Below are 25,852 nucleotides of genomic sequence, written 5' to 3'. Positions count from 1 at the left end.
GAAATTTGTTCAAAGAGACTTGTTGACCTACAGTGGCCAAAGTGGTGAGCTGAACTCGGCGAAAAGCGACAGAATGAAGTTGATGTTCGCGATTAAGGGTGTATCCAGATTATCGTAGAATACTTTGGTGTGAATTTTAACCTCTAGTTGTGATCGTCAGTAGACAATGGCCAAACCTCACAAGGAATTCATTACATGCAGATCACGAACATCTTTCTATGAATGCATCAGCCAGCAGATGCATCACGCAAAGGAACTAATATCAGCGGGGAAAGATCAGCAAACTGTCAGGTCCCGTAACTCAGTCAGTAAACAAATTTTGGCTAAAATAGACAATCTAATTCATGTTGATCGAGCTGCATAGGTGGAACTGTGACGCAGTGGAGCTGCAGTCAGAGCAACCCCAGACTACGTCCTTAGTGACATCTGTTTTACGGACATTATGGTTAATGGATATTATTTATACTTTATTCGGAAATATCTTTTATTTTCTGAGATTTATGAACATATGACGTGAAAGCTACTTTACCTGTAGATGGGAAGATACTAAGCGTTTCCATTACATGCTCTACCACCCGGTTTGTTCTTGTGATAAAACGTTCTGGACCGTAATTTGTGCTCAGATTATCTTGGTATGAACAGCCTGGGATCGATAATAAAGTACAGACTTGCACGGACGGCGTTATGTCCTGGAAGACAGTTTTATTGGCATTACGTCGTCAATAATACTCCTTCTACTCCGGGGGATATCCTCATAAGCTATAAAGAGGTAGTCAGTTATCAAACTCAGAATCGTCTAGCTAGCTGAATAGGGCAAGCAGGAGGCAATCATTCTCTGCCTGGCCGTTGATCAGAGAGGGAGAACACGTAGGAAGTGATCTGACTGCTATGACAACTTGTGCCTAGCTTCAACGAGTACACGAACTTGGTAGTAAGACTCCGTCCTGAAACCCAGTTGTGTCTAAATATAGAAAGGAATTATTCCTGATTTTAAAATGCTACGTTTTGAATTGTCAGAAGTTTAGGTAACACCAGCTGTGGTGACGAAAAGTGTACAGCAGAACGGCTCAAGATGTGCATCAAACCAGGAAACTAATGTATTATTGGGAATGAATGAGGTGGCATGAGAGATATGTGTCTCGGTTCGTCTGAATGTTATATCATAAGACGAATAAATAATGGACACATTAGAAAAATTGATTCTGGGAATATATCGAACCGAGACCCATGTTACCACTCCACTAATAGCACAGCACAGAATGCTCTTAAGTAATTATATTCGTTTTCAGTTCAGTCGTCAGAGTTTCGCAGCCAGCACATATAGACACACAGTGAGCTTCGAAAATGTGTGCTAGCGTTACTATATTTATTTGTATTATTTGGATAATGAATCATTAAAGGTTGGGACAGGTAGGGAATAAGTTCGAGTGTAGTAGAACATATGTCTCTTTATTCAAAAATAGACAACAAGGAGTCATTTTCTGGTAATTAGCACTGCGTTTAACTTGCCATATCAATGAAAGTAAAACTTTATTAGTCACATGCACAGAAGTGAATAACAATTGTTAGAACAATGAAAGTCCTTAGCTACACAGGGTACAGAACGTTACATTGTGCGCTACGTTAAATTTTGAAATAAACGGTGATGAAGGTAACAATAAGAATAATAGAAACTTCAGAGTACATTAGGTATTTAAGTGCCTCACAATCTCAATTCGTCCTCTCCAGGGAATCAACAGCGATTAAAATGTAAGAATTTATTCCTTAATGCCATTTTACATTATCAGTTTCGACGCAAACTTCAAGACCAAATTATTGAATGCATAATTAACGGAATGTAAGCTGGCTATACAACCCAGTAAAATGTTTTACATTGCATTATCTGAATTTTATGCAAACTGTTGGTAATAATGATTGCTCTACTATCAGACAAAGTATTTATGAATTTTCAAATAAATAACAATGAATCTTCACGAACATAAGTAATCACTAAGTGAAACTTCATCAACATGAAATTTTCGCCTGTTGAGTGGTAACCAACAAAGAGATGCTACGAAAAATGTTATAGAAAGGAACTGGTCGCAAATGAAGGTGACATAGGAATTAATTTTATTTGAACGGTGTGCGCCATCGCTTTCCTGTGTGGTGCTCTGAAGAGGACGAGGGCGAGAGGGCGGCCTAGCCCAGCCGCAGGAAGCTCCTGGTGGAGACGCGGCCCCTGCCGCTGCCGGCGGCGCCGTCCACGTCGGCGTCATCGGCGCCCGCGGGCGCTGGCAGCACGGCCAGTCGCGGGTCCAGCAGCGCCGCCCACAGAGCTGGCTCGGCGCCTGCCCTGCGGCAGAATAGGCTACACTGCGACGCACCGCTGTGCGTAGGGAAGCGGGAGCGCAGGCGGCGAGTAGCGGATGTAGTACACATGGAAAACTACACTCGCAATCAACACAGGAAGCAAAGGAAAAGTCTCTTTCTCTATCATCAACTATCCCAGCACTTGCCCTTGATACCAATACACTGTTGACCATCAAAACTACAACGCTTTGAAGGTGGCATCAACATACGTCAAATCAGAAAGCTCCATAGCGCTTGCTCAGCTATATACAACATGTTACAAATAGATACGGCCAAACTTTCAGGAAACATTCCTCACACACAAATAAAGAAAACATGTTGTGTGGACATGTGTCCGGAAACGCTTAATTTCCATGTTACAGGTCACTTTAGTTGCGTCAGTATGTACTGTACTTCCCCGATTCACCGCCAGATGGCCCAATTGAAGGAAGGTAATGTTGACTTCGGTGCTTTTGTTGACATGCGACTCATTCCTCTACAGTACTAGCAGCAAGCACATCAGTATGTAGCACCAACAGGTTAGTGTTCATCACGAACGTGGTTTTGCAGTTAGTACAATGTTTACTAATGCGGAGTTGGCAGATGCCCATTTGATGTATGGATTAGCACGGGGCAATAGCCGTGGCGCGGTACGTTTGTATCGAGACAGATTTCCAGAACGAAGGTGTCTTGACAGGAAGACGTTCGAAGAAATTGATCGGCGTCTTAGGGAGCACGGAACATTCCAGCCTATGACTCGCGACTGGGGAAGACCTAGAACGACGAGGACATCTGCAATGGACGAGGCAATTCTTTGTACAGTTGACGATAAACCTAATGTCAGTGTCAGAGAAGTTGCTTCTGTACAAGGTAACGTTGAACACGTCACTGTATGGAGAGTGATACGGGAGAACCAGTTGTTTCCGTACCATGTACAGCGTGTGCAGGCACTATCAGCAGCTGATTGGCCTCCACGGGTACACTTCTGCAAATGGTTCATCCAACAATGTGTGAATCCTCATTTCAGTGCAAATGTTCTCTTTACGGATGAGGCTTCATTCCAACGTGATCAAATTGTAAATTTTCACAATCAACATGTGTGGGCTGACGAGAATCCGCACGCAATCGTGCAATCACGTCATCAACACAGATTTTCTGTGAACGTTTGGGCAGGCATTATTGGTGATGTCTCGATTGGGCCCCATGTTCTTCCACCTACGCTCAATGGAGCACGTTATCATGATTTCATACGGGATACTCTACCTGTGCTGCTAGAATATGTGCCTTTACAAGTACGACACAACATGTGGTTCATGCACGATGGAGCTCCTGCACATTTCAGTCGAAGTGTTCGTACGCTTCTCAACAACAGATTCGGTGCCCGATGGATTGGTAGAGGCCGACCAATTCCATGGCGTCCACGCTCTCCTGACCTCAACCCTGTTGACTTTCATTTATGGGGGCATTTGAAAGCTCTTGTCTACGCAACCCCGGTACCAAATGTAGAGATTTTTCGTGCTCGTATTATGGACGGCTGTGATACAATACGCCATTCTCCAGGGCTGCCTCAGCGCATCAGGGATTCCATGCGACAGAGGGTGGATGCATGTATCCTCGCTAACGGAGGGCGTTTCCAACATTTCCTGTAACAAAGTGTTTGAAGTAAATCTGGTACGTTCTGTTCCTGAGTGTTTCCATTCCATGATTAATGTGATTTGAAGAGAAGTAATAAAATGAGCTCTAACATGGAAAGTAAGCGTTTCCGGACACATGTCCACATAACATATTTTCTTTCTTTGTGTGTGAGGAATGTTTCCTAAAAGTTTGGCCGTACCTTTTTGTAACACCCTGTACATTATTTCAGCGTAACTGCCAAGAATAATTATGTGTATTACCACATACATTCAAGGAAAAAAAAAAAGAAAAACTACCAACCACGTAGGAATTATCCGAATGGGAGGGAAATCAGTAAGAGTGATGTTCATGTAAAGGCAAGCAAATGATTACAATTTCAGAAAAATTGGATAATTTATTCAAGACAAAGGGTTTCACAGATTGAGAAAGTCAATAGCGTGTTGGTCCATCTCTGGCCCTCATCCAAGTAGTTACTCGACTTGGAAATGATTAATAGAGTTGTTGAATGTCGTCCTGAGGGATACCGCGCCAAATTTCTGTCCAATTGGGGCGTTAGGTCGTCAAAATTCCAACTTGGTGGGGTGCTCCGCGTTCTCAGATGGGGTTAGGTTCGGCTGCCTTGATGGCCAAGGAAGGGTTTGGAAAGTACGGAGACAAGCAGTAAAAACTTTCTGAGTGTGCTGCCGGGCTTTATCCTGCTCAAAGTTAAGTCCGGGATGGCTTGCCATGAGGGACAACAACACGGGGTGTAGGATGTCTTAGACGCACCACTGTGCCGTAAGGGCACCGCGGATGGCAGTCAGAGGGGTCCTGCTGCAGGAAGAAACGGCGCACCAGAGTGTCGCTCCCGGCTGTCGGGCCGTATGGCGGGCGACAATGAGTTTGGTATCCCACCGTTGTCAGGAGGGGGGGGGGGGGGAGAGAGAGGTCTCCAGATGCGTCTTCGATGGTCGTCGGGTCTCACTTCGAAGCGGTACTCATCACTGAAGACAATTTTCTCCAGTCAACGAGATTCCAGCCTGGACTCTATAAATCAATGCCAAGCCCAATAACTGATTGTATAGACCAGAGGTGGACCAATGCATTATTGACTTGCTCAATTTACGAAGCTCTTTCTCTTGAATAAATCATTGAATATTTCTGAATTTATAATCATTTGTATGTCTGTAAGTAAGATCGACCGATTTCCGTCCCATCCGGACAATTCCTTCATGCTATGTCTTTTTTTCCTTGCTTTATTTCTTAGATTGTATATTCTGTATATTAGAAAAGAAATACATGATGCATTTCTCATACAGAAATCACATTCGTTGATTTTTTTATGGGAAGATTCCGCTGTTCCACATGTAACAAACAATATCAGGATAGTGATCTAACAATCCTGCAGTACTGCGGCACATGTTGACCAGGATCCTACAACAGCAATGCGAATAACCAGTCAGAAGGTTCAAGAGAGTTATACTTAACTTTGTGCAGAATCTGAGCGGCCCCACGCAACTAACGCCCGAGAAGGCAGACATATTTTTCTTCTTACCGTTCAGGATTGTACAGTAATGTCATGTACCTTGAGTCGTGAAATAAGATTGTTTGCAGTAAGAGAAGTAACCACACGGACAGTGTGACAGCGTTTGTGGTACCATGAACCGTCAGCATGGCGAGCCATGTTGAAGCTTCCTCCTTCACCTGTCATCAGAGAGCGACGCGCACAAAGTGGCGGGTCCAACAACATCGCTTGCAGATGTGACACAACATCGTCTTTTAAGACTGTGTACTACATCACGATTGTTGTATCCTACGTACTGTATTCGAGGACATCGAAAGTTACCAGATTGAATTCCCCATCGTAACACCTGCCATGACAGCTTGGTGTACCTTTAGATACACAACACAGTCACCTCTGTCTTGGACAGACAGTAATACGGACTGAAGGCCCTACATTGCTGACATGTTACGGTCAGTGGCTGTGTCCTGCCTTCGAAGTCTTGTGTTGCTTTTCAACAAGATAACGCATGTCCCCATGTACCAGTGCAGCCTACCTCGATACTGAATGTGTTTGACTGTTTCCCTGTCCACGAGAGTCTCCTTTTCGAAGCATGGGATCATGGGTTACCGAGAAATTAGCATCAACTGCTCTGGCATAGAAATGATGCAGCCTGGACTGACAACATATACCTGTTATGGAATCTAAGTTCTAGCCACAACATTTGGCACCATTGTGCCACAAAGTCGTCTACAAATTTAGTCATGTATACAAATGAGGGAAAGGACATATTGAAAACCTGTGCAGTGATGGTGAAGTTGGACGTTTAGATGAGATTTTTAAGGTAAAAATTAACTGATGAAAGCAATAACAGACCATTGTCAACAAAAGAAGAGATGCTCCTTACACTAAACAGATTTAAAATAAAATAAATCAACGAGCATAGATGACATCCCTGCAGAGCTCCTACAAAACAGGAGAAACAACATCAAAAGGAAATTGTTTATTGTGGTATCTGAATGTTGAGAAGAGTGTATCGTACCACTTAACTTCACAAAAAGTAGCACTTATTACCCAAGAGGTCTAAAGCAAAGCACTGTAGAAACTAAAGAACACTTCTATCATATGGATCAAAAATACTGCTGTTAGTAGTTAAAGAGAGGATTACACAGAAAATAGATTGGAACTTAGTCAATGACGAATTTGATTTCATATCAGGGAAAGGAACGAGGGAAGTAGATATAAACAGAAAAATGTGTATTGCGTTTACTTACCTAGAAAAGGCACTTGATACGGTCGTCAGGAAGCTGTTGTTTAAAACAATGTTCAATGTAGCATTTGACTGGAAGGACAGACGACTAATTTTAAGTACGTACAAAAGTCAAAGAACTGAACATGATATTAATGGTAGCAAGAAAAAAGCAAAAATCAGAAGGGGGTGAAACGGGTGTGCCCTTTATCACCTTACTTATGGAGGGAACAATAATAGCATTGACAGAAAAGATGACAACACAAAATAAATGGAATGTATATTCACTGCATCAGACTTGACGAAGACAATGTAATAGTGACTGATTCGGAGAAGCTAGTACATAAAACGATTAGAGTCTTCAGTCATGAGATAGCAAAACTAAAACTGAAATTAAATACCAAGAAGACAAGAGTTTTAATTATATGCATATGGAAGGAGGTGGAGGTAAGACTGGCATAAGAACAGGTAGTGAGAAACTCGAAGAAGTAATCGAATTTCGCTATCTCGGTAGCAATGTAGAGAAAATCGATAGGTGTCTCAAGAAAATCATCACAAGAATAGCAGGGCAAGAGCTCTTTCCAAAATCAGAACCCTCTGCTGAAGAAGTACATCAGCTTCCACACTAACAAAAGATTTATAAAGACCTGTCCATGGAGTATCCTGACATACTGATGTGAAATCTGGGCGTTAGTACAGCAGGTGAAAAGCTCGCCTCGAAGTTGCAGAAATTTGTTTCTGCAGGAGAACTATGAAGGGCAATCAAACGAAAACCAAACACTCGTCACAACGGAACCATGCGATGGTTCCATTCTAACCACCGAACGCTTTAAGAAATTTATCCCACTGGGAGACGAGACAACCTATTCGTGTTTCGAAGAACGTGGTCGGCCGCTGACGGGTGCACACTGTACCCACTCTTGCACCTCCCCGTCCGACTGAAGCGGACGTCCACGCAGTCTTTCTTCGGGTAGCGAAAGATGTGAAAATCACACGATGAAAGATTTGGGCTACGAAGGATGTTGCAGCGTTTCGCTACCAAATCGCTGAAGCGTAGGCTTCATCTCATTGGTAGTGTAGGGGTGGGTGTTATCATGCAACAGGATGATTCCGTCCGACAGCATTTCAGGGTGTTTTGACACTATGGGGCGTCGCAGTTTTTGTTACACCAACAAGAAATGCAGATAATGAACGGGCATACATTGGACAAATACATTATACTAGAACTGACATATGATTACATTTTCACGCAATTTGGGTGATAGATCCTGAGAAATCAGTACCCAGAACAACCACCTCTGGCCGTAATAACGGCCTTGATACGCCTGGGAATTCAGTCAAACAGAGCTTTGATGGCGTGTACAGATACAGCTGTCCATGCAGCATCAACACGATAACACAGTCCATCAAGAGTAGTGACTGGCGTGTTGTGACAAGCCAGTTGCTCGGCCACCATTGACCAGACGTTTTCAATTGGTGAGAGATCTGGAGAATGTCCTGGCCAGGGTAGCAGTCGAACATTGCCTGTGTCCAGAAAGGCCTGTGCAGGACCTGCAACATGCGGTCCTGCGTTATCCTGCTGAAATGTAGGGTTTCGCAGGGATCGAATGAAGGGTAGAGCCTCGGATCTTAACACATCTGAAATGTAACGTCCACTGTTCAAAGTGCCATCAATACGAACAAGAGGTGACCGAGACGTGTAACCAGTCGCACCCCATACCATCACGCCGGGTATGGCGATGACGAATACACGCTTCCAATGTGCGTTCACCGCCATGTCGCCAAACACGGATGCGACCATCTTGATGCTGTAAACAGAACCTGGACACATCCGAAAAAATGACGTTTTGCCATTCGTGCACCCAGGTTCGTCGTTGAGTACACCATCGCAGGCGCTCCTGTCTATGATGCAGCGTCAAGGGTAACCGCAGCCATGGTCTCCGAGCTGATAGTCCATGGTGCTGCAAACGTCGTCGAACTGTTCGTGCAGATGGTTGTCGTCTTGCAAACGTCCTCATGTGTTGACTCAGGGATCTGGACGTGGCTGCACGATCCATTACAGCCATGCGGATAAGATGCCTGTTATCTTGACTGCTATTGGTACCAGGCCGTTGGCATCCGTCACGGCATTCCGTATTCCCCTCCTGAACCCACCGATTCCATATTCTGCTAACAGTCATTGTATCTCGACCTACGCGAGCAGGAATGTCGCTTTACGATAAACCACAATCGCGATCGGCTACAATCCGACCTTTACCAAAGCGATGGTACGCATTTCTACTTCTTACACGAGGCATCACAATAACGTTTCACCAGGCAACGCCGGTCAACGGCTGTTTGTTTATGAGAAATCGGTTCGAAACTTTCCTCATGTCAGCACGTTGTAGGTGCCGCCAACGGCGCCAACCTTGTGTGAATGCTCTGAAAAGCTAATCATTTGCAAATCACAGCATCTTCTTCGTGTCGGTTAAATTTCGCGTCTGTAGCACGTCATCTTCGTGGTGTAGCAATTTTAATGGCCAGTAGTGTATCTTCATAGCGCTGCCGATTGATTGCGGTTCACGTTCAGAGGGTTGAATAAGAAGATCATCGTTACCTTTCCGGAACTTGTGTGAATAGCTTTGGATTTCTTTGGAGGGGGACATGTGGAATGTTCCAACTGCAGGCTTTGCCGTTTGATCCCGGGCTCGAAGTAGTGGCATCATGTTTCGTCCCCTGCGGCAGTGCGGTACAGAAACGCATGTTCTTCCCCGTGGTATCGCAGCTGATGATTCAGACTTGACGCCGGTCTTCTTTTTTTGCTCCGTCAGGTGATGCTGCACCCACTGGACGCCGGTTTTGCGGTAATGCGAGAGCTCTTTGATGATGGCGTGGCTAATGCCGACCTGAACACAAATTTCAAACTGAAATTTCCTGGCAGATTAAAACTGTGTGCCCGACCGAGACTCGAACTCGGGACCTTTGCCTTTCACGGGCAAGTGCTCTACCAACTGAGCTACCGAAGCACGACTCACGCCCGCTATCACAGCTTTACTTCTGCCAGTACCTCGTCTCCTAGCTTCCAAACTTTACAGAAGCTCTCCTGCGAACCTTGCAGAACTAGCACTCCTGGAAGAAAGGATATTGCGGAGACATGGCTTAGCCACAGCCTGGGGGATGTTTCCAGAATGAGATTTTCACTCTGCAGCGGAGTGTGCGCTGATATGTAAAGTTTGGAAGGTAGGAGACGAGGCACTGGCAGAAGTAAAGCTGTGAGTACCGGGCGTGAGTCGTGCTTCGGTAGCTCAGTTGGTAGAGCACTTGCCCGCGAAAGGCAAAGGTCCCGAGTTCGAGTCTCGGTCGGGCACACAGTTTTAATCTGTCAGGAAGTTTCATATCAGCGCACACTCCGCTGCAGAGTGAAAATAACATTCTGGAAATTTCAAAATGCTTGATTGGTCGCCCTAACCCCAATAAGGCCATCAGTCCGCCTCGTCACGTCACGGGTAATGGTTCGGATGGTCCAGTCTTGGGTGGGGATCGTCTCGCAGTGACGTGCGCCCTTCTCGGAATCTCCTCTGCCAGTCGCGCGCGCACGCCAGGGACACGCAGTGTTCACCGCACACAGCGGACATGCGACACCGAATTTCAAGTACTCCAGCACCTTCACCCACTGGGAAACGAACCACACTTCTCTGCTCTTTTCTGCCTACCTCCATCTCAGCAGCTAGACGAACACACTAGACAATTCTACCAACAACCAAGGTCATAAGCCAACTTCAGCATTTACCAGTGATGTAGCACTACGCTGTTCCTCTACCACATCTGTGAGAGAATCTAAACGTAACAACAATGGGGCAACATGTCGCGCGAACTGGTGTTATGGTAGGTGTCTGGTTTGCATTTGACTGCCCCTTCTTCAGAAAATACACTACTGACCATTAAAATTGCTACACCCCGAAGATGACGTGCTACAGACGCAAAATTTAACCGACAGGAAGAAGATGCTGAGCTATGCAAATGATTAGCTTTTCAGAGCATTCACACAAGGTTGGCGCCGGTGGCGACACCTACAACGTGCTGACGAGAGGAAAGTTTCCAACCGATTTCTCATACACAAACAGCAGTTGACCGGCGTTGCCTGGTGAAACGTTGTTGTGATGCCTCGTGTAAGGAGGAGAAATGCGTACCGTCACGTTTCCGACTTTGATAAAGGTGGGATTGTAGCCGATCGCGATTGCGGTTTATCGTACCGCGACATTACTGCTCGCGTTGGTCGAGATCCAATGACTGTTAGCACAATATGAAATCGGTGGGTTCAGGAGGGTAATACGGAATGCCGTGCTGGATCCCAACGGCCTCGTATCACTAGCAGTCGAGATGAAAGGCATCTTATCCGCATGGCTGTAACGGATCGTGCAGCCACGTCCGGATCCCTGAGTCAACAGATGGGGACGTTTGCAAGACAACAACCATCTGCACGAACAGTTCGACGACGTTTGCAGCAGCATGGACTATCAGCTCGGAGACCATGGCTGCGGTTACCCTTGAGGCTGCATCACACACAGGAGTGAATGCGATGGTGTACCTAACGACGAACCTGGGTGCACGAATGGCAAAACGTCATTTTTTCGGACGAATCCAGGTTCTGTTTACAGCATCATGATGGTCGCATCCGTGTTTGACAACATCGCGGTGAACGCACATTGGAAGTGTGTATTCGTCATCACCATACTCGGGTATCCCCCGACGTGATGGTATGGGGTGCCATTGGTTACACGTCTCGGTCACGCCTTGTTGGCATTGACGGCGCTTTGAACAGTGGACGTTACATTTCAGATGTGTTACGACCAGTGGCTCTACCCTTCATTCGATCCCTGCGAAACCCTACATTTGAGCAGGATAATACACGACCGGATCTTTCAGGTCCTGTACTGGCCTTTCTGGATACAGATAATGTTCGACTGCTGCCCTGGTCAGCATATTCTCCAGATGTCCCACCAATTGAAAACGTCTGTTCAATGGTGGCCGAGCAACTGGCTCATCAGAATGCGCCAGTCACTACTCTTGATGAAGTGTGGTACCGTGTTGAAGCTGCATGGGCAGCTGTACCTGTACACGCCATCCAAGCTCTCTTTGCCTAAATGCCCAGGCGTTTCAAGGCCGTTATTAAGGCAAGAGATGGTTGTTCTGGGTACTGATTTCTCCAAATCTATGCACCCAAACTGCGTGAAAATGTAATCACATGTCAGTTCTAGTATAGTATATTTGTCCAATGAATATCTGTTTATGATCTGCATTTCTTCTTGGTATAGCAATTTTAATGGCCGGTAGTGTAGGATGGGCTGGGAGAAAAACGTATGGTTACACAAGAAATAGAAGAGAACAAAAGAACCAGTAATGACCAGTGAGCTGGGATGTTGCTCATACAGCACGCCGTCATCCTGAGAGATGAGTCGGTGTGGTGCGGTACTTACTGATGCTGCGCGGGCCCGGAGCGCCCGAAGCGGATGAAGTTGCGGTCGTGGCGCGTCAGAGGGTCCGCCATGCCGGACCGGCCCGCCCTGGACAGCCGCTCGCCGTCGTCGGCCACCTCCTCGCCGTCCTGCAAACAGCACCGAGCACGCGCCGCCGTCACTCTCACGAGCACTCCAGGGTCGCAGGCAGTGGGCGGCTCCACCGAGGATGCGTGTACTCGTGGTGGAGGGGCCCAGCAGTGCATACTGTGTTTCTTGACATCAAATTAATTATACCTCCGAATCGTCAGGTGTTTCGGCAGACACTTGCAAATTCGTTTTCACAATATGTAGGTGGAGTCAGGACCTAGATTTTCGAAATAATTCTGAGAAAAATGGGAGTGAGCTATAGGGAAATGCGGATAATATACACGCATAAAAAAGTTCTGTATCACCCCAGAACTCCTGAAGACAGACGTTCACTGTGGATATTGTATCACAGACAGAGTCCTTTCGACTGTACAGAGATGTCACTAAACCCGATCAAATATGTAAACAACCATGCGTGAGCAGCGTCTATTAGATGGAGGGGGTCCAGAAGCCGATCAGTTCCAGTCATTCCACCAGGAAGGAGGTGCACGGTTCGTGTTGCTTGTAGTTCAACCATGCCTAGACTATGCGGTTCGATCGCTTCCGCATTGTTAATTTGTGCCAGTAAGGGCTCTCAACAAGGGAAGTGTCCAGGCGTCTCGGAGTGAACCAAAGCGATGTAGTTCGGACATGGAGGAGATAGAGACGACAACTGTCGATGACATGCCTCGCTGAGGCCGCCCAAGGGCTACTACTGCAGTGGATGACCGCTACCTACGCATTCTGGCTCGTAGGAATCCTGACAGCAACGCCACCATGTTGAATAATGCTTTTCGTGCAGCCACAGGACGTCGTGTTACGACTCAAACTGTGCGCAATAGGCTGCATGATGCGCAACTTCATTCCCGACGTCCATGGCGAGGTCCATCTTTGTAACCACGACGCTACAGTCGCAGTTTCGAATCCTGCGTCGGGCATGGTTGTGTATGATGTCCTTAGGTTAGTTAGGTTTAAGTAGTTCTAAGTTCTAGGGGACTGATGACCTCACTCAGATGTTAAGTCCCATAGTGCTCAGAGCCATTTGAACCCTTTTTTTTGCATGCAACGCTTTTTTTTTTTTTGCATGCAGCGCGGTACAGATGGGCCCAACAACATGCCGAATGGACCGCTCAGGATTGACATCCCGTTCTCTTCAACGATGAGTGTCGCATATGCCTTCAACCAGACAGTCGTTGGAGACGCATTTGGAGGCAACCCTGTCAGGCTGAACGCCTTAGACACACTGCCCAGCGAGTGCTGTAAAGTGGATTTTCTCTGCTGTTTTGGAGTGGCATTATGTGTGGCCGACGTACGCCACTGGTGTTCTTGGAAGGCGCCGGAACGGCTATACGATACGTGACTGCCATCCTCCGACCGATAGTGCAACCGTATCGGCAGCGTATTGGCGAGGCATTCGTCTTCATGGACGACAATTCGAGCCCCCGTTGTGCAAATCTTGTGAATGACTTACTTCAGGATAACGGCATCGCTCGACTAGTGTGGCCAGCATGTTCTCGAGACATGAACACTATCGAACATAGATGGGATAGATTGAAAAGGGCTGTTTATGGACGAGGTAACCCACCAACCACTCTGAGGTATCTACACCGAATCACCGTTGAGGAGTGGGAAAATCTGGACCAACTGTGCCTTGATGAACTTGTGGATAGTATGCCACGACGAATACAGGCATGCATCAATTGCAAGAGTACATGTTACTGGGTATTAGAGGTACCGGTGTGTACAGCAGTGTGGACCACCACCTCTGAAGGTCTTGCTGTATGGTGGTGCAACATGCAATGTGTGGTTTTCATGAGCAATAAAAAGGGCGGAAATTATGTTTATGTTGATCACTATTCCAATTTCCTGTACAGGTTCCGGATCCTTCGGAACCGAAGTGATGCAAAACTTTTTTGTGTGTGTGTACGATTTGTACAAGAACTAAGAGGAAACAATAAGTGTGGAAGATCAAGAAAGAAGTGCTCGAATTAAAAAGAGTGTAAGATAGAAGGAAGATTCACGAGTTGGATTAAAATTCAGGTTGAAAGGATATCAATGACAAGATTCGCTGATGACAATACTATCCTCAGTGAAAGTGAAGAAGAATTTCAGGGTGTGTTGAATAGAATATACAGGCTAGTGAGTAAATCGAAGAAAGAGCAAAGTAATGAGAAGCAGTAGCAACGGGAACAGCCAGAAACTTAACATTACAACTGGGGATCAAGAAGTGCACGAAGTTAAGGATTTCTGCTACCTAGGCAGCAAATTAACGCATGATGGACGGAGCAAGGAGGACACAAAAAGCAGCACTGGCGAAAAAGGCATAGCTGGCCAAGCGAAGTCTGCTGGTATCAAACATCGGTTTTCACTTAAGGAAGAAATTTCTGGCAATGTACGTTGGGAATACAGCTTTGTATGGTAGTGAGACATAGACTGTGGGAAAATCAGAACAGCAGAGAATCGAAGTATTTGAGATGTGGTGCTACAGGAGAATTTTGAAAATTAGGTGGACTGATGAGGTACGGAATGAGGAGGTTGTCCGCTGAATCGACGAGGAAAGGAACTTGGAAAACTCTGGCAAGAAGAAGGGACAGCATGATAAAACATCCGTTAAGGCATCAGGTAACAACTTTCTTGGTACTAGAGGGAGCTGTATAGGTTAAAAACTGTAGTGAAAGACAGAGAATGAAATACATCCAGTAATTAATTAAGGACATAGTGTGAAAATGCTACTTTGAGATGAAAAGCTTGGCACAGGACAGGAATTCGTGGCGGCCCGCATTTTCGCACTAGACTAATTTTGGACAGCCCTTTCGAATGGACACCTAAAATCCGCCTTAAAAAATAATTTTGTTTGTGACTGGAAATAAACAATGTTTTCCGTCGACGAAGGGTGTCGCATAAAAGATATGATGAGATATACTGCAGAAAAGAAATTCCAAATATCTGCCAAAACATGAAACAAAACGTACCTGTCCTTTCTTAGGAGGTACACCCGGTATATCATACGTAACAATAATCAGAACAGAGTACATCAGAAGCTCACCTCATAAATATTAGTAACACCATTAAAAGAGTGCACTGGAGGCTCTGCAGTGCCGTGAACGGAGTACTCGGCACGAGAATACCTTTACCAGTGAAGTGAGTTGTACACCATCGAAAATAACGTTGGTGGTTACTGATTAAGCAGCTCTGTTCTAGTATCAGCTTATATTTACCAAGAAAGAATAAATATAAAATTCTAAACCGCATTTTCTACTAAGTAATAAAACTATACAATAATTTTCCCAAGGAGATTAAATAGATTACTAAAAGAAACTTATTTAAAAAGGCAGCTAAAAAGTACCTGTCAAGTAATAGAGTCCATATGCTGAAGGATTACTTAGATAGTACAGGGTATGGGTTTGGTAAATTATCTAACTCTTATAAATAATAGTAACGATAGGAAAACGTCTATCGTTTCACATAACTCTTTCACACTATGCTTTTTTCCTTCTTTTTGAGAAAATCTTAATCCGAAAGCAATGCACTGTATAATACTAACACGTTATCCTCTTTCTGATTTCGACATGTCACTCATTTTTCAGGCTAGCAAATGATGAGTAGCTGCACAGGGAATGGAAACCAAACATTGTTTCTACGGTCCTCAAGCCAGCTTGTAGCGTGTGTAGCGTTACATTGTGAAACAATGTGCGTATTGTGTGGAAGTGTGTGCAATGAAAAAAAATTCAGAAATGAATGAACAGTATAGCACTATTTCATTATTAGATAACCTATTCGTAAAGCAATATTATACACTATGGATAACTCGAATGAGGCAGCACTGTTTCAAACTGACGGGCATCGTATTCGGGACCGTGGAAGCTACAATATTCATCCGACCATCCTGATCTAGATCTTCTGTTGTTACCCTAAATTACTTCAGGCAGGTGTCGAGATGGTTCATATATATAAGTCCTTGTCCGGTCAGATCTGTAAATACGTAAATGCCTATATATGTAACATACGTTATTTTTGTTATTCTTAAATTGTAATAGCAAGACATGGCCAGTACCCTTGCAAAAGTGATCTCTGGACGAATAAAACTGCTACTACGGCCACTACTACTACTACTACTATTTAACGGGTGATAGGGGTCTCGTGACCGAACACCGGTGACGAAGGTACATAGGCCACGACATTGAAGTGGAGTCTATGGGCCGCTCTGTTGTGTGAAATCAGCGCCGTTAAAATGGGTCGATGAGGAGATGTGACATTATACCAGAAAGGTGTTATTGAATTTGGAGGTGTCCGTAACTGCAACGTGAATGAAGTAATCCGATTTGTTGCCATATCAAGGCGTCTTTAATAAATGATGGCAGGGTGTCCGTAAATTATCTTTATAGCTTTAGAGTTCAATAACTGTAAAACTCTACTAGACATTAACAAATGGTTTTGAATGTATGATAAGATAACACATATAGTGTTTTCTTTTTATTTTTATCTTCCATGTGATACAGTTTTGACGCAGATTTGAATTTAAAAACCTGATAAAATGTCGACGTCACAGGAGAAATATCAGTGTGTCACCTGGTTCATTCAGACGACGTTCGATAGCCAAGTCGAACGAAGCTTTCGAACACGACGTGGAAGGCAACAGACGTCCCGATCAACTATTCGGGTTTTGCATACGTGATTTACGGAAACATGTAGTATCCTCCATAGAAATGAGAGGAGGGGGGTGGGGGGTGCATATGTTTCAGACGCCAACGTGGACAATGTACGTCAGCATTTGCAAGGAGACCGACGAAATCGGTGCCTATGGCAGCCAGAGAGTTGGAAATGAGACCATCAACAGTCTTGAATAAGAGGTCACGGCTACATCCCTGCAACGAGCAGCTGCTTAAAGCTTACAGACAAACCTCAAAGCGAACAGTCTTCAATGGTTATGCTTGGCAAGATCGACACAAACAATGACTTTCTGGAAAGAAATTGTTTCTCCGATAAGGCAACGTTTCATATATCCGGCGAACTGAATTTTTGTAACGTTCGTATATGGGGTTGACAGAAACCTCATGTTACACGTGAACTGGAAAGAAACAGTCCTAACGCCAATGTTTCGTGCGAAGTGACTCACCGTTGCATCACTGGTCCATTATTTTTGTTATGGTTTTTAGGGCGCAAAACTTCTACGGTCATTAGCGGGTGTTTACCTGGACATGTTACAAGAGTTTGCTGTGCCACAGAAGTTAACACGATTCTCACAATCGTTTCCATGCAGCTCTCGATGGAGAGAGATGTTATAGGGATGAAACCCATATCGTCGGGGAGTGAGCAATAAGACAGGATAACCCAGATGTATCATGTATCTTGTTTGGTGATGATGCCGTATTTGCCAGTCATGGCCGGGTAAACGGCCGAAACACACGCTACCGGTCTGTCGACAAGCCTCGTTAGCTTCGTCAGGTCGAACGTCAGCGTCCATGGAGTATAACCGTGTGGTGTGGGATAGCGAACCATCAGCTCATAGGCCCGTGTTCCATAGACGGAACACTGAACACACGCAAGTATTACAGCCTCCTAACTATCTTCCACGGATGCTAGACGATGATCCTCTGCAGTCTAGGAGGTGGCAGTGGTACCAATATGGTGGCTGTGCAGTGCAGCCCATTGTGCACGAACTACCACGACATGTCTTCACGAATTGTTTCCCAATCGTCGGTTTGAATGCAGAGTACCTGCACCTTGGCCGTCCTATTCCCCGGATATGACGCCTGCGCTGTTCTTTAGTGTGTGCCAGTACAGATACGAGGTGCATTCAAGTTCTAAGGCCTCCGATTTTTTTTCTCTGGACTGGAAAGAGATAGAAATATGCGCATTGTTTTAAAATGAGGCCGCGTTCATTGTCAATACGTCCCAGAGATGACAGCACCGTATGGCAGATGGAATTTTACCGCCAACGGCGAAAATGAGAACTGTTTTAAATACTTAAAATGGCGACGTTTTCCTTACTTGAACAGCGTGCAATCATTCGTTTTCTGAATTTGCGTGGTGTGAAACCAATTGAAATTCATCGACAGTTGAAGGAGACATGTGGTGATGGAGTCATGGATGTGTCAAAAGTGCGTTCGTGGGTGCGACAGTTTAATGAAGGCAGAACATCGTGTGACAACAAACCGAAACAACCTCGGGCTCGCACAAGCCGGTCTGACGACATGATCGAGAAAGTGGAGAGAATTGTTTTGGGGGATCGCCGAATGACTGTTGAACAGATCGCCTCCAGGGTTGGCATTTCTGTGGGTTCTGTGCACACAATCCTGCATGACGAACTGAAAATGCGAAAAGTGTCATCCAGGTGGGTGCCACGAATGCTGACGGACGACCACACGGCTGCCCGTGTGGCATGTTGCCAAGCAATGTTGACGCGCAACGACAGCACGAATGGGACTTTCTTTTCGTCAGTTGTGACAATGGATGAGACGTGGATGCCATTTTTCAATCCAGAAACAAAGCGTCAGTCAGCTCAATGGAAGCACACAGATTCACCGCCACCAAAAAAATTTCGGGTAACCGCCAGTGCTGAAAAAATGATGGTGTCCATGTACTGGGACAGCGAGGGCGTAATCCTTACCCATTGCGTTCCAAAGGGCACTACGGTAACAGGCGCATCCTACGAAAATGTTTTGAAGAACAAATTCCTTCCTGCACTGCAACAAAAGCGTCCGGGAAGGGCTGCGCGTGTGCTGTTTCACCAAGACAACCCACCCGCACATCGAGCTGACGTTATGCAACAGTTTCTTCGTGATGACAACTTTGAAGTGATTCATCATGCTCCCTACTCACCTGACCTGGCTCCTAGTGACTTTTGGCATTTTCCAACAATGACAGACACTCTCCGTGGCCGCACATTTACCAGCCGTGCTGCTATTGCCTCAGCGATTTTCCAGTGGTCAAAACAGACTCCTAAAGAAGCCTTCGCCGCTGCCATGGAATCATGGAGTCAGTGTTGTGAAAAATGTGTACGTCTGCAGGGTGATTACATCGAGAAGTATCGCCAGTTTCATCGATTTCGGGTGAGTAGTTAATTGGAAAAAAAATCGGAGGCCTTACAACTTGAATGCACCTCGTACTTTAGAAGTGTCGCTGTGGGCACTTTTCAAACCACTGTATCTCGTGAACGAGTCGCACTAGATTGCCGCAAGAAACACCATTGACATTCTAATTTACCCTACTTCTAGTCTGTTAATGTTAACAGATATTATTCCATTTAAAAAAATTGTCTTTTGCACAAAAAATACACTTTATAAGTATTATTACAATCTGTTTATTGGCTATCAATGCGACCCACTCATTACTAAGGCATTCGGTGAAAACAGTACATCAACAGCACTTTTCCATTACCGCATTATTTGCGGTGTAAATTTCAGGTAACTCAACCTAAATACTGATTAACACGCTGTTGATAAGCTCTTTTGGCCAAGAGTCCACATTTCGTCACGCAGGTTTATTTTAATATGTGATCGATATACGAATTCGCCTACGGTTTTACTCCAAACTGTGGTCGTCCGGAGTGGCCGAGCGGTCCTAGGTGCTACAGCCTGGAACCGCGCGACTGCTACGGTCGCAGGTTCGAATCCTGCCACAGACATAGATGAGTGTGATGCCGTTAGGTTAGTTAGATTTAAGTAGTTCTAAGTTCTGGGTTGCTGATGACCTTAGAAGCGAAGTCCCATAGTGCTCAGAGCCATTATAACCATTTTTTTCCAAACTATGGTAAACTGTAACTCTCATTTTGCTAGCAGTCGTGTCACTCCGAGCAGACCAGCTAGTTGTGGTTAGTAAGCCTAGGGGATAAACGTTTGTTACTTTAAAAATAAAAGAAATTGGAAGTTTTTCTCCACAATTTAATCTTCGAGCAAAACGAAGTTATTCCACTTGCTATTTGTGACTCCAATGGCTCTAATGTATTCAGTATCAGTATTGTGAATATCCCATCATTTCTAAAGTATACTTACTTAATGAATGATTCGAAATTAGTCACTCGGTTTGATTTTTAAACCTAATAAATCATCACTTATTTCACACCCTTTCACGCTAAGGGATCAGAGTAATGATGAGATGCAACAACATGTTTCCACAACTGTTGGTCTCACATCCGTACCTAAAAACTGGAAAGTGGTACAAGTTACACCAATACCCAAGAAAGCAAATAGGAATAATCCGCTGAACTTCATACCCATATTAGTAAGATAGATTTGCACCAGGATTTTGGAACGTATACAGTTTTCGAGCATTGTGAATTACACGAAGGTAACGGTCTATTGACACATAGACAGCACGGATTCAGAAAATATCGTTCTTAGGAAATATAAATAACTCTTGAGTCACTCGAAGTGATGAGCGCAATCGACAGGAGATCTCAAACTGATTCCACACTTTTAAATTTTGGTACAGACCCCACAAGTGACTTCTGATCAAATTGCGTGTCTACGGAATATCGTCTGAGTTGCGCTTCTGGATTGGTAATTCTGTCAGGAAGATCACAGTTCGTAGTTATTGACAGAAAGTCATTCAGTAAAACAGGAGTGATATCGGGCGTTTCACAAGTGAGTTTTACAGACCCTCTGCTGTTTTCAGCCTATACAAACGACTCTGGAGCCAATCTGAGCACGCTTCTTAGACTGTTTGCTGATGACGCTGTCATTTACAGTCTAGTAAAGTCATCATGTGATCAAAAACAACTGCAAAATGATTTATAAAGATATCTGTATGGTAGGAAAAGTAGAAATGCACTCTAAGTAATGCAAAATGTGCATTCACATGAGTACTAATTGGAAAGCACTAATTTCGGTTACATGATAAGCCATACAAATCTAAAGGCTGTGAATTCAACTAAATACCTCGGAATTACAATTGCGAAAAATTTAAATTGGAATGACCACACAGACAATATTGTGGGGAAGGCAGACCAAAGACTCCGAGTCGTTGACATAACACTCAGAACCTGCAACAAGTCTACTAAAGAGACTGCCTACACTAGGCTTGTCCGTCCTCTTCTGGAGTGTTATTGGACAGTGTGGGATCTGCATCAGATAGGACTGACGGGAAACAGCGAAGAAGTTCTAAGAAGGGCAGATCGTTTTGTATTTTACGAAATAGGGAAGAGAGTGCCACGGATATGGTACGCAAATTGGGGTGAAAATAAATAAAACAGAGGTACTTTTCACTGCGGCAGAATCTTCTCATGAAATTTCTGTGAGCAACTTTCTCCTCTGAATGTGAAAATGTATTGTTGTCGCGCAGCTACGAACGGAGACATGTTCATTGTAATAAAATAAAGGAAATAGAGCTCTCACGGAAAGATTTAAGTATTCTGTTTTCCTGCGAGTTTTTAGAGAGTGGAACGGTAGAGAAATAGATTAAAGGTGATTCTAAAACCCTCTGCCAGGCACTTAATTGTGAATTGCAGAGTAGCCACGTACAGGTGGATTTTCCTGAAGTTTCTGTCAAAATGTCTTATGTATTTGTGATTTGCATAAGCCAGGTTTTCGTGCCAGATGATTGTCGTTGACCGAAACCGGTAGCAAATTAATAGTATGTTCTAAGGCACCCAAGTGTCATACGTTCCCAGAATCACATATTCACTGCCGAAAATTGGCTGAATAAAACATTTATTATGTTTCCGTGTTTTGGTTTAATTCTAATTACAACACCGTGTTTAGTAATTAGATTTTAGTAATTAGATTTAAAATCCCGTTTTTAAATAAGTAATTTCTTCGAAGTATGAATAGTTCCGGTGCGTAAGGAATTGGGTTTCTTTTTTAAAGCGTAATATGTTGGTACACTACTTAGAAGGTGGATGAAGTGTGTCGTCGAGGGAGGGAAAGATGTTATTAGGGACGCATGGGACAAGGAAATTTTTTATTAAAAGTTTAGACTCCTTTTACCCAAACGATGGACAGTGCTTCTACAATTGCAAAGGGATCACATCCGTCTCGAAAACAATTTACATTTAAAATACTATTTACTTGCAATTGCAGTTGAGTTCCATCAGGCAAAAAAAAAAAGAAAAAAAAACGTGAGCCATATTTTACAGTCCGGGTTATCTTGAGAAGCCACACAATACCTGATGCCCTCCACACATCAGATATTTTAGTTTCAAAACGTTTCATCTATGAACAAATTAGCTCAAAGTTATTCAAGATAAAAAGGAACGTCAGTGAAGGAACGAAGAAAGAAGGGAGATTACGGTATAAAGTATCAGCTATGGAACACAGACTCATGTTAGGGAAGAAGAGGAAGGAAATCTGCCAGTCCCAAATTCACCCTAACAATTTAGGAAAATTTGGAGGTGAATACCGTTGCCTTCCTCCGACTTTTGAACAGAGGTAACCAGCGAATTACAGGGAGACCTACAGTTTAACGTGGATTCCGAACCACGGTACAACTCAGCAATGCTCACGTTTCTATCGGTTTCCTTATCTAACTCCCGACTTTTGGATCCGTGGTGAGCCGCTATACTATCGCAGCATGGATCCAACGTCTAACCTAAAAGAGGATGGTCATAAAGGGATTTGAACCCTGGTCTTTCCGAATTTGAACATATCGTGATAACCTCTGCGAAAACTGGCTCATTTTCAAAAAAGTACTTGAAAGGATTACAGCGCATCAAATTCCGATGGTTGAAATAATCGGCCCCGAAAAACTTCTGATAATTTTGTCTCTACAAACTATTAATTACTTACGTGACCATTGGACAAGTATACTGTTAGCTGACATATTATACATAGTTTGCAAATGATTACAGGTGCCACTAGAAAAAGTTAAAACGACAGAGCCTTGTATAAATGTTTATGCGCTCTAGGTCGTATGATGGAGTAATGCCACCCTCCCAGACATGTAGTTTATTAGAGCCATTATAGTCACAATGTCGACGTAACGTTAAACCCTAAGTAAACGGAAAGCTTTTAGCAAAGCTGGCAAAATTGTTTATGAAACAATGTTTGACAAACGGCCCGCACGTAACGTAGGCTCAATACATTGACAATAATTTTCCCTCTGCACGCATCAGCATACAGCTTATGCATTGCGTTGCAGAGTGTAGGATAATCTGAATATTTAAAAAAGAAGTATGTTGTCACAATGAAATGAACTGCTGGAGTTACCTGTTGGTTTTTTTATTATTTTTATTTTGGAAACAGACACTAGAGTCGTCCAGCGCTCACAGCAAATTTAATACCAGTAGCCTTAAAAAAAAAAGTTTATTCTAGGAAAATGCTAATCCATATTTCTTAATGCCTAAACTTATTTGACTGGTGAGTCATTTTCGATAGCCCTATGAAAATTCTCTTCGTATATTTAAATTAATTTTCTAAGAGTTTCCTTACTTTTCAATTAGTGCTTGATCTATCTACAGAACGAAAAATTCTTAGGGTGGGTACAACCTGTCTCATTCCCTTCTCAACAGCTACGTCCATTTCGTAACCCTTGACTCGTATAGCTACAGTCTAGTCTCTGAAAGACTTCATAGATAACGTTTCGCTTACTGTATGTTATTTATATTAACATCAATGTTTCGAAGAGTGTAATAGAGTCAACATTGTTACAAGTTCTTTTTCTGAATCTACAAATGATGCAAACGTCTGTATTTCTTCAATCCTTTTGCTAAAGCAAGTTAGTGATGTATCTGTATCAGAGAACACCAAATTTTGACCGCACGGGTAGCTGCCCGGTCTTGGACACCCTGCCACGGTTCGCACGGCTTCTCCCATCAGAGGCTCGAGCCCTCCACCAGGCATGTGTGTGTGTGTGTGTGTGTGTGTGTGTGTGTGTTGTCCTTAGCGTAAGTTAAAGTTAGATTAAGTCGTTTATAAACCTAGGGGCCGATGACCTCACCAGTTTGGTCCCATAGGAACTTAGCATAAACTTCCAAAACCGAACTTTACCCCAGAGACGTAATGAGAGAAAACATTTCCCGAAGCTTTGACTCTCGATACGACCCTGGCCCACTGCAATGGTCAAGAGAGGCGGAACAGGTGTGCATCATTTTCCATTAACAAATCAGTAGCTAATTGTAAACGACATGCACTAAATTACTCTAGTTAATTTTGGCCTGTCTATGTTTAGTTTATCTCCACGTAATGACTGTGATTCAGCAAACCGACACTGAGATAGTTATCTGTACAGTGGGCATCATATTAAATTATTATTTGTTTTGTAATGGAATTTGTTTACATTTTGTTAAGAGTGACTGCAAGCAAATTAGCCGTGTTCTACGATAAGATACATTTTGTGGGAATTGAAGCTATTGATTACTCTCCTACAACTGAGATGCATAATTTTTTTTCCTACTCTCAATTACCAAACTCAGGTACTAATTTTATACAGTTAATGTAAATTAAATTCTCATGCGGGAAACGTAATAAAGTTTTGTCAATATATTTAGCCTCCCAAAATTCATGACATAAAATAACTCAACAAGGGGCTGGCAACAAATTGCTTACAATAAGTAGCAGGTCCTCGTGTGTTTCTACGTTTCTTCAGAACCCAAACTGCAATGCCTCTAGTCGCCGTCTACCAGTCGAGTCATTCTGTTATAGGTAATGAAATGTTAAAGTTTTACAGCCGGACTGGGCTGACAATACACAAGTCAACACCTTCTTTATTTGGTCTTGGTATTGTTACATTCTTCTTGAAGTTTGGGAATATTCACTGTGTCACAAATATCCTACATATAACGTGCAAAAGTTGACTCGCACAGATGTTGGTAATTTTATGTTGTGTACCCAAGTTTTCGAACGGGTCGTTCAATGTACTGTCAAATTTGTCTTGCTGTATCACATCATAAGTCTCATGTACACCCACTCCCTCTTCCGTTTCCATAACAACGCCTAAAAGTTTATTTTGCAGCTCTTGGATAGATTTCTTCCATCTTGCAGCTGTAGCTTCTTTAGATGGCACTGAGTTGCTATCTGATTTGTTGAAATTCATGCAGCTGGTTCTATTTTCTCCAGCTGTTTATGTAATAGAGGCATCAGTCAGTCACATAGCTATATGTATGTTTCGACAGCTTTGCATTTCTTCTCTAACCACTCCTGGAACTTTCACTTTTGGCAGTGTCGTTTGTTGCGTTTTTATATTTTCTTCTTTCGTCAATTAAATTGAATATGTCGTGTGTTATCTAAGAATTCCTACTGGATGTTATCTTCATGTCTACATTTTAATTTCTTATTTTCTTTATTTGACTTCTATGTATTCACTTTGTTCTGTATTCCTTTCCTCTGTATGAGTTAATGTTATTCGCTGCCAAATACTGTCTCTCAAAAACAACGGCCTCTGTAATGTATCAAGTTACTTTCTAGTTTCCAAATTTTTATCATTTTTTTTAAATATGCGATATTTGAACACAAAAAGGAAACATACTTATTGCTTATATGTATTTTCCCATTGAAACTCATCAGATTCAGGCCTCCAGGATATCTCTGAAATTAGATCAGTATTTAACACATACAAAACTTTTACATTACAGCTCAATTATATAATAGCAGCGGCTGTAATACCATAAATAATAATTTTAATGACACGAATTGGTATGTAAAGGTCCTTCGAACCAGTTTA

At 43.6% G+C, this 25,852-nt stretch overlaps 1 protein-coding gene and 1 non-coding gene across 2 annotated transcripts in view; both read right to left on the bottom strand.

The window, feature by feature from the left end:
* Positions 1-1,453: 1,453 nt before the first annotated feature.
* The window catches only part of LOC126095692 (uncharacterized), a 120,190-nt gene continuing 95,791 nt past the window's right edge, over positions 1,454-25,852 (bottom strand). The window contains exons 4-5 of the mRNA XM_049910445.1: positions 12,149-12,276; positions 1,454-2,332 (exon numbers count right to left, since the gene is read on the bottom strand). Of these exons, the coding sequence (XP_049766402.1) occupies positions 2,179-2,332; positions 12,149-12,276 (282 nt within the window). The 3' untranslated portion in view covers positions 1,454-2,178. The remainder of the gene's footprint in view (positions 2,333-12,148; positions 12,277-25,852) is intronic.
* Trnas-uga (transfer RNA serine (anticodon UGA)) lies at positions 9,624-9,698 on the bottom strand. Its single transcript has one exon. It is a non-coding gene; the product is annotated as a tRNA-Ser (tRNA).

The sequence above is a fragment of the Schistocerca cancellata genome, chromosome 8 (assembly GCF_023864275.1).
Source record: "Schistocerca cancellata isolate TAMUIC-IGC-003103 chromosome 8, iqSchCanc2.1, whole genome shotgun sequence".
NCBI classification, from domain to species: domain Eukaryota; kingdom Metazoa; phylum Arthropoda; class Insecta; order Orthoptera; family Acrididae; genus Schistocerca; species Schistocerca cancellata.
This window is presented reverse-complemented; position numbering and strand designations above follow the sequence as displayed.